This window comes from Phaseolus vulgaris, chromosome 11 (genome assembly GCF_051622355.1).
Source record: "Phaseolus vulgaris cultivar YP4 chromosome 11, ASM5162235v1, whole genome shotgun sequence".
NCBI classification, from domain to species: Eukaryota; Viridiplantae; Streptophyta; class Magnoliopsida; order Fabales; family Fabaceae; genus Phaseolus; species Phaseolus vulgaris.
In genome coordinates this window covers 22471455-22481659 of record NC_143508.1, presented here as the reverse complement: position 1 = coordinate 22481659, position 10205 = coordinate 22471455, and the positions used below count along the sequence as shown (strand labels likewise).

Genomic DNA, 10205 nt, shown 5'->3' with positions numbered 1-10205 from the left:
GGCCTAGGCAGGAGAGGCGAGAGGAGCGGTAGGAGAAGTAGAGGGGGCTTGGTGTGTAGAAGGGCCTTCCTTGCTTGGAGTGGCATTGCCACGAACAGACAAGACCCCAACGAGTCTTGCCCGTCTTTCCTTAGTCATCACCATGCCTGCACCAAGGAAGAAGAGTTGAGAACCAGTTAAGCAAGTTAAAACACGAGCATCAATTCAAGCAAGCATTAGTTAAGCATGAGTATGAGTTAGTAAGAAGCATAAGAAGCATAAGCAGAGTAACGTGTGAAGAAGGTTAGTGAAAGGTTCCTATACCCAAATAGTTCGAGAGGGCGGTGGGATCATTCCCACGCTTGATGAGTTTCGTGGTGTTGAAGACCACAACCAAACTAGCCAAGACCTGGCATACCTCACGATCAGCAGAGGAAAGCTCATCCAAGGTTTTGGCCTTCTTGAGTTTGAGCTCTTCCACCCAGTATAGTGGGAAGTCGTCTAGGGCTGTGTGATCCTGATTTGAACAGCATACCCTGAAGAATTTTCCCTTAAATCCCTTGTAGGATTGCTAGAACAAGGTGAAGATGACTCTCCCCGTCACCCCACTCAGGCTTACCCACAAGTTGTTCTTGGGGCTTTTGGCTTCAAAAAAGTGTAGAAAAACGTCCACTGAGGGGACATGGCCGAAAGAGCCACAGAGAATGGAGAAGGCTCGAATAAAGGCCCAGTTGTTGGGATGCAGCTGGGCGAGGGCCACGTTGAGCTTTGTAAGCAACTCCCTTTCGAAGCTGTTGAAGGGGAGTCGTTGCCCGATGCGTTTGAACACTGTTTGATAGAAGAAGAAGAAGAAGAAGAAGAAAGGCTCCCCATCGTTGGAGCGGTTATCGACACATACCGGTTTGCCAGCTATACAAGGGCGGACGGAGATGTAAGCATCGTGTACCCTCCCGAATGACTTTCCTAGGAATTCACTATCCAGGTGAGCCCTCCAGTCGACGATGACGGTGAGGGAAGAAGTTTCTGCGAGGAGCCTATCAGAGGCCCAAGAATACAAGGTTCTCTAGTTAATGCTAGGAGGTGGGGGGTTGGCGGTGACTTTTGTTCTCACCATGGTCGAGGAAACTGGGAAGAGAAAAAGCAAAGGTTCAGCAAATAAGGCTATGGCGTGAAACTAAAGAGAAACCCTACCCATGCGAGAAAACCCAGAAAACAGGGGAGAGAGGAAATGTAGAGAAAAACGTAAATGTGAGAATCTAAACAGTCACAGGCAGTATATCAATGCATGGAATCAAGAGTAAAGAGTTATCAATGCATAAAAATCATACCTTTTGTGGTTGATTAGCGGAAGTCTCGATTTTTGCAGAGAAGAATCAGAGAATGAAGAAGATGAAGGATGCAAAGAAATGTGCAAGTGATGGAACAGTGCCTGAAGCGCGCAATTTTGAAAAACTTAACGTAAACTTGAGAAGCGCAAGCGACGTTAAGTCCCAGCCACACGATAGGGCCACGTGTCGGTTGATTACAATGTGAGTAGGTAAGCGTCACTTCAGAGCATTGTGCATGTCTTGTCACAGAATGCCACGTCAGACGGTAGGGCGAGGCCATAGTCTTTTCGCTGAACAGGTCGTCAGCTCAAGACTAGGGGGCTTGTGTACCGTACGGTCCTCAGGCGTTGATCAAAGTCAACATGGTGGGACTCAGCGCGAGGAATCCACTAGAAGTACTGCAAAGCAAGAGAGGGAGTTTCTTTAAGGTTCACGGCCTCGGGCGGTGACCGGCCTCGGGTGTCGCCCAGGTTCAACACCATGAATGTGCTCAAGCCAGAAGGGTGTCCCCTCCTCATACCCACGGTTAGGGGTAACCGTGGAGGAGGCGGCACACTAGGGGCATGGAGGCCTCGGGCCTCGACACCCCAGACAGTAATAATAGATAAAGAAAGGTGGTTCTCAAGTCACACCCCCAGTATCAGAAGGGAGAGACCCAGCTCACGAAGGATCCGTGCATGAGGTGTAGGGACGCGGCAGTACGCACCACCGTTAGAGAACCACTCAGACCGAAACGACCCAAAAGGCCACGTCTCAGAGGGTGATCTGCATGCATGGCAAGTGAGTAGGGCAGGGAACTCCCAGGGCAGATGACTCAGAGCTTGGGTGCACGAGTTGGCATCTAAGCAGTCACCCCTGCGCCAGTTGCACTACGGCAGGGCAATCTTACACACTGCTAAAGAGTTCCCACAGAATGCGCAAGTCTCAGGCTGACACGTAGACAGGAACATCGATAAGGTATATAAGGTTTTACGATAAGCAGAAGAAGGTACGTTTTTACAGATTCCAAGTTTGAGAGCATTGAGAGTTACACATTTCTCTGAACATTGACCTTACGGTGTTCTATGATGAGAGGTGTTTGGTGTTTCCTGTCTAGTAGCTGACTTGACCGTCGGAATGATAACGGCCGCGAGGGCACCATTTGTCTCTCTATTTCAGGTGCTAGCGGCGGAGGAAGAACAACGTTGGAATAGAAGCAAAGGCGTTCGTGAAGTGAAGCTCGTAGATACGCACGAAGGTGATCCAAGTCAAAGCGGCAAGAACATTTTATTTTCTCCTTCTCTGGACCACTGATCGGATCCTGTTATCCATAGTGAGCCTATGGCACAAGAAATCGGGATCTATCCAAGGCATGTCAGTGGAGGTCCATGCAAACGCATCCAGGTGTCTAGTTATCACCCCGGCTATCTGATCTTGCAACTCCTGCCCCATCGAGGCACCAAGCTTGAATAACTTTCCTTTGATCTCCCTTTCTTGGACGTCGCCAGCTGGTCCTGACCGAGGTCGGTAACTGAGCTCGATTTCTAAAACTTCGGCTACCTTTCCCTCATGAGAGATAGCGGTGGCGTTGTAACTCCTCCTGTTCTTTAAGCTGCTCTCATAACATTTTTCGAGCATCTTTTTAATTGGATCGTATCGTGATCACCCTTCCCTCGAGGGATGGCAGCTTCATCTTCATATGTTTCGTGGACACTACCACTCCTAACCTGTTCAACGAGGGTCTTCCCAATAACAGATTGTAAGCGGAGGGAGTATTGACTACCGCATACCTGATGAAAATAGTCTTGGCGACTTCTTCATCTAAAAAAGTCATTCTTAGGTCGATATACCCTCAACACTCCACCTGGTCCCCTGCGAAATCGATTAAACATCCGTCATGCGACCTCAGCTGATCGGGGGATAACCGCAAGTTGATGAGCGTGGACCAGAACCACACGTCCGCCGAGCTCCTTTGATCAATGAGAGCTCGATGCACCTTTCTTTTGACCATGACAAAGGATATTACTACCGGGTTGTTGTCATGAGGGACTACACCCACCAGGTTTGCCTTGGTGAAAAAGAGATTCGGGTCCGGGGTGTCATCGTGACTTTTCGTCTCCAGCGTCATTTCTGCCCTCGTGTACCTCTTACGCTTGGCTGTCATGCTTCCTCCACCCGAGAACCCAGAACAGCTTCCCCCTATCGTTCTTTGTCGTCGACTTCAAGATACTCTTTCAAGAGGCCTTCCTTCAAAATCTCGGCCAACTAGTAGCCTAAGACAATGCACCATTCGACACCATTCCCGAACCCTTTGTGAAACTCACACCAGATGTCTTTCCTTCCTCCCACGTTCCTATTAGCCTTTTGGGGGAACCTCAACTTCTCAGCCACTGCGGGTATACCTATCAATTCCTTGTACAATATGCGCAATTTGGGGCGGTTTTCCTCCTCTTTGCTTCTTTCTTTGGACTCTCCTTTTCCGGTAGGAGTGCAGTCTTGCTTCTGCCTTCTTCCTGGTCGAGGTTTCGTTAACCCTCATAAGCCGAGAAGCCTTGTTTGCCTCTCTCGATTTAGCCAGCCGAGAATGCGAACCATTGTTCTTGGCTAACACTGCTTCTTCAGTATTGATGTGAGTGACTACTCTTCGCCTAATTTCAGAAAAGGTTTCGGTCGGGTTCCTTAAAAGGGAGTCGCAAAACGGCCCCGGGGCGACCCCCTGCTCGAAAGTGGACACCATGACATTTTTGTAGTGGGTCCGAAGTGTTACGGTGAGAGCCCATAACCGATTCAGGTAATCTTTCAGTGTCTCTCCTTCCCCTTGTCGCACATTGAAGAGATCATACAGCACGAGGGGTTTAACCCGGTTTGCATGAAACTGTTCTCGGAATAGCTTGGCGAACTTGGCAAAAGAGGAAATATGGCCTTCTGGGAATCCACTGAACCACTGTATGGTCATGCCTATGAATGTGCCCGTGAGCATCTTGCATCGCACTGCGTCTGAGCCACCCGATATTATCATTTGGGCATTGAACGCAATGAGGTGACTTTCGGGGTCTTCCATCCCGTGAAGGTAATCTTGGGTGACACATAGTGCGTGGGTACTAGCTCGTCCATGATAGCCCGCGAGAAAGGCTCGAGGCAGTCTCTCTCAGGTGGGTACGCCTCTCGTTGTCCTGGGATACGTCGATCTCGTCGCAAATCCTCATTGGTTTTGCGTAGCTCTTCTCGTAATTTCTCTTTCTGTTGTATGGACTGCTCATTGGCTTCTTGGAGGGCCCTGATGGTCTCCATAAGCTGATGCAATGTGGGAGCCTCGCCTCCACCTTCTTGTACAACTGGTACTTGCCTTGCGTTCCTCATCTCTGCCTACGAGCTTGAACAAAGTGTGGATGGGATCAGGTTTTAGCGGGCCCCACGGTGGGTGCCAAATGTTCTTGCCGGTTGACTAAGTGACTGGTCAACTCAAGGTTGAATGCCCCCTCCTGAATCTATCCCTTCTTGGAATCGAATTCGTGAATCTTTTGTCGCACCAAAATTAGGCTCCGTTGAGACAGAGGGCGCCCTACCGATTGATTACACTCCGACGATCAAGTCAACTAGGGCTCACCAAAAATAACTAGTCAAAAAAGTGCGTAAAAAATAGCATACCTTTACTTGGAGACTCACTCTCCTTTTACTGTCGTACATGCCACATGCAACCATTCTCCCAAGAGATAAGAAATCTTAACCAAAAATATTCTAAACATATTAATCTTTTTACTTGTAACAGAAAAACTACCTGTCATGGTCACTAGTGATCTTCAGGTACCATTCGCAGACCCTTTTTTGTTACCTCCGCATAACCCTTTTTCAACAAAATGAGTTACAGCAACGAGCTCATGTAACAGATATGCAACAGAAAATATGCAATGGGAAATATCTCATATATTCACAACAAACGTATCAAATGCAACAACATTATACTTACTGCCCCCAAATATATTTATATGCAGGTGTGCATATAAATTACTGTTGGCAACGTCCCTAACGTGCGCCATGAGCCTTCCCTGAAAGGGGCCATCTGCGTGGGTCCATCTAAGCCCATCGACGAAGTTGTCCTCTCATACCTCAAAGAACCGAGCACACGAAAATGGTACCGAGAGCCGAGCACTGGTCAGTACATTTTTTATTATATATCTCATCATTAAATACAAACTAAAAATATATATAGCAAAAATATTTGTTGAGAATATATATTTATATATATATATATATATATTGAAAGTATGAAGTGTCTTATAAAAAGAGTGATAAAAAAATTCTAGATATTAACTTTTTAGAATGCTGATATAGTAATACTTTCAAATATAAAAACATACTCTTGGTATCTTAATAAATTAATATTTTTTTATTATATTTTTAATTTAAAAATATTATTATATTATTATTGTCAAATGTATGTGATTTACTTGATAGTAAGTTTTCTCAACTTTTTATAAAGACCAAGGGGCATATTTTTGTTAGATCTACAAGAAGTAAAAAAGAAAGTGTACACCAGATGTACAGTTAAAGACTAATATTGTTATTATAGCTAAAACTTAACCAGTGCAACAAGTGTATAATTTCTTGCAATCCTTTTTCCTGTGTGCTGAGCACTATATATTTGTGAAGTATTGCAATTGCTATGATATGCTGCCCTATGTATCAACAAGCCATAACTCTTTCAGGATGAATAACACTAACAATCTATCAAAGTTTTTTCTTGTTCCAGTAGAATGGAAACTTTGATAAAGAATGATGAGATTGTAATGTAACAACTTCTGAATCAATCTAAGAACCAGATATAGCTTTCACTCAATACAAACAGTAAATTCCGTATATATCTAAGGGCAACATGACATCATTCCTATGACCAAACCATGCTTACATGAAAAGAAAAGAAGAGGGAAAAAAAACAATAAACTTGGCAAGATATGTAGGAGAAATTACATAAAAAGATAAGTGTAGGTATTAAAAGCTTTCACTTGGATCCCAAAATGTTGAGAATTGGTTGGTTGAATCATGCACATATAGATATACCATTCTGCTGCAAAAGGCTTGTGAAACTATGCAGAGCAGCATCCAGCCTTTTTAACAGCTGAGACATCATCCCTACTGCCAACATTGATGGTCTGGCCCTTAGGCAAGGCTGCAGGGTCATCTCCAATCTCAAGAGTTTTCCTACTAACAACACGATATATCTGAGTGAGCACTTCTGTGAAGGCATTGTCAACATTCAAGGACTCAAGAGCAGATGTTTCCATGAAAAATGTGTTTTCTCGCTCAGCAAACGCCTTCGCGTCATCTGTGGCCACGGCTCTTAGGTGACGGAGATCAGCCTTGTTCCCTACAAGCATGATTACAATGTTGGCATCTGTGTGATCACGAAGCTCCTTTAACCATCTCTCCACGTTTTCAAAAGTCACATGTCTGGTAACATCATACACAAGCAAAGCTCCCACGGCCCCTCGATAATAGGCACTTGTAATTGCGCGATATCTGTGGGAAATGGCAAGAATGAGACCTGATGTATGCAGCATTATGATGGAATACATATAATGTATTTAGCTATAATTTGTAAGTAATGAGTAATGACCACGCCATAGACAAAAATCATTGCAAGTGTACTTCAAAGTAAAGTTTTACAAAAAAATCATTGTAGAAGTGTCTTAGAAAAATATTGAATCTTTCAGTTTCTTTTAAGCTTTTGTCCTTCAAAAAGATACATTAGTCATCATTCACTCCTTGAAATGAATTTTGACATCATGTTATGGTAGTCCCTTGTCAATCATGAAAACTGATATCAAATACAGACTGAGATTGCAGAGCTACATTGATGTCATCTTCTATTGTTAATGGACTAAATTGATGTCAATTTGTAGGATTAAGGGACTAAATTGATATCAAATACATTAGTCATCATTCACTCCTTGAAATGAATTTTGACATCATGTTATGGTAGTCCCTTGTCAATCATGAAAACTGATATCAAATACAGACTGAGATTGCAGAGCTACATTGATGTCATCTTCTATTGTTAATGGACTAAATTGATGTCAATTTGTAGGATTAAGGGACTAAATTGATATCAATTTCTATAATTAAGGGACTAAATTAATGTCAGATGTTGTTGTAGGGACCATATTAATGCAACTTTTCATTACTGGAGAACTAGGCATTAATTTTCTTTGAAAGACCAAGGTGATGTTACCTCTACCTTTCGGGGACTAAAATGGGTTGGTTGGTTTGCTATACTTCCTGTGAAACAAGTTTGGTGGTTGTTGCTATATTTAATACAGCCAAAACTAGCTCCTTTCCACTATTACTGTGTTGCACCATTTAGTGCATATGTATGGATACCATTCTCATTGGCAAATAAAACCTAACCAAAGTATCACATTAAATCTCACTTCCAGATGAAATAAGTATCCTTGTCCTACAGTACACTTCATACAGCTACCATATTCCACCTCATTAAATGTTTCTCAGAAATTTGCAACAGTCATATTTTAGATTTAATAGTCACATACTCAAATCTCAGCCTTATTTTATTTCAAAAAAGTGTCTGACAAATGAACCAAATAATGAAAGGCAAACATGAGAAGTCAAGTTGTCCTCCTGTCATCTTCCCAGAATATTTCTCAAATGACACACACACCAATAAAAGAAGACTTTTTTTTCTGAAGGGAGCAATGGTAAAGTAAGTCATTTCAATGTTGATAACATGCACATAATTTGTTATGCATGCATATGTAATATCAACATTTAGTTTTCTTGTTAAAAAATTAATATTACTTTATCTTCTAAAATGAGTTCCTCACTTTAAAGGAGTCAGATCAAAGAAAAAAATGCAGATTTTGTAAAAAACAATGGATCTGGAAGCAATAGACATTTGTCACACTCATCCATTATACCACACATACATTTATACTCTAAACTTTGGCCCACTATTCAATGATTCATCCACAGAACAATTATATCCCTCCCTAAGCAACCTTGAAACCACAACAAAGGGGAAACAAAACAATCTTCAACTCATTTCACTATTTTACAGATTCATCAATTTCATGATTTTTATCAATTTTAGAACACGCATCCACAGTGCCATAAATAGCATGAAATAGCAACATTCTCCATCCTATAAAAAAAGGCCCAATGCATGATCCCATGCTTGCATTCTAAAAAATACAAAACAAAAATACAGATCAAAAGTAAGAACCCCACAACAACCAAAAAAACAAAATCTCATGTTACCTTATTCATCATTGTCAAATCAAATCCCACACCATTATTAAAATAAAATACCAAAACACATTAAACTTTAATCAAGCCCCCACAAAACTATGGTCCACCCAATGCAGCCTCAATCATCAAACAACAAACCACACCCTTATGTTTGCTAGGGTGGGAAAACAATAAAAGGAAAAGTTAGAAATTTAAATTGAAGAAAAACCAAAACAAAATACTAAAAAATCAATATTTATCTATTTCTCCCTCACCTTTTATGCGTCTAACCAAAAGAAAAATGATCCTTTTTTCAGTCTTTTCTTTCTTTCTATTTTGCTTCTTTATTTTCATTCCTCTTGTTCAAATCCGTAAAAAAAAAAATCAAAATAGAAATCTGAGATGAAATGAAATAGTTCCGTCCCAAAATTATCTACACGATCACATTCGAGACATAATTACCCAGTAAACATAAATGAGTTTTTCCAAGAAAATTCAAAATGTTTTCGTTTATCATAAGAAACTAACCCTTTCCAAACGTTTAAAAAGACAAAAAATAGAAAAAAAAAAAAAAACAGTGACCTTTCTTGGCCCGCGGTGTCCCAAATTTGTGCCTTTACGATCTTGTCATCGACGTGGATGCTGCGGGTGGCAAATTCAACGCCAATGGTGGATTTAGATTCCAAGCTGAATTCGTTCTTCGTGAATCGAGACAAGAGGTTCGATTTCCCAACGCCGGAATCTCCGATCAACACCACCTTGAACAAGTAGTCGTAATCATCGTCCGCTCTGTACGCACCCATTTTCCCTCTTCCTTCTCACGCGATCCGTGCCTTCAAAAAATCCTAACTTTGACGGTTTTTTCTTCAATTATTTTGCGGGGAATTCAATTGGGTCAGTGTCTATGAACCCTTCAACTTTCAGCATTGGAAATGAAGAAGAGAGAGAAAGAGGGGTGGTGTTGATGTTGTTGTAATGGCAGAAGGGTATGGAGGGAGAAGCACTCCAAGCTAGAATGGAATGAATGATATATCAAACAAGCATAACAATCAAAATGGCTTTGCTTCCTTTTACCTTTTTCACCCTCTTCCATACATCTTATTATCTTCTTTTTTTTCTTTTGGATAGAGAAAATGAAGGAAAAACCTTCAAATTTAACCTTTCTTTTTGTTTGGGTGTGGATTTAACTTATGGGAATTTTATATATTCATGATTAACTAACATTTAATGTAAGTTTAAAAGCTTTTTAACTCATCAAAAGTTAACGAAAACAATTCAATATCAATTTATTCATGTGAATGGTGACATTAATGAAATGACTTTTGGATTATTATTTTAAAATTTGTTAAACTTATTATCTATAATTTTTAATTGGGTAACTGTGTAAAAATTTATAAAATGTTAGTACACGTTTTTTTATCTATAATTTAGGAAAATTATAATTTTGATTTTTTAAAATTCTTTATCATATTTTGGTTCTTTTATACTTTTTATACAATTTCAATCCCCGGATTTTGGAAAGAAAAATATGAATTTGATCTAACAGTCCATTTTTGTAAATTTTTTTATTTTATATATTGGAATTAATTAAATTATCTTTAATAGTGTCTTAAATAGATAAGTTAGCTTTAGAATTCACTTGTACCGAAGTAAAAGAAATTAAACAATTTTTTAAAA

At 40.9% G+C, this 10205-nt stretch overlaps 1 protein-coding gene across 1 annotated transcript; it reads right to left on the bottom strand.

Moving 5' to 3' along the window:
* Window positions 1–6048: 6048 nt before the first annotated feature.
* LOC137824499 (ras-related protein RABA1f) lies at window positions 6049–9654 on the bottom strand. Its single transcript, XM_068630169.2, has 2 exons — window positions 9111–9654; window positions 6049–6803 (listed from the first exon to the last, which is right to left on the bottom strand). The coding sequence occupies exons 1-2, from the start codon at window positions 9329–9331 to the stop codon at window positions 6371–6373; spliced, it is 654 nt and encodes a 217-aa protein (XP_068486270.2). The 5' UTR covers window positions 9332–9654; the 3' UTR covers window positions 6049–6370.
* Between the last annotated feature and the right edge of the window lie 551 nt (window positions 9655–10205).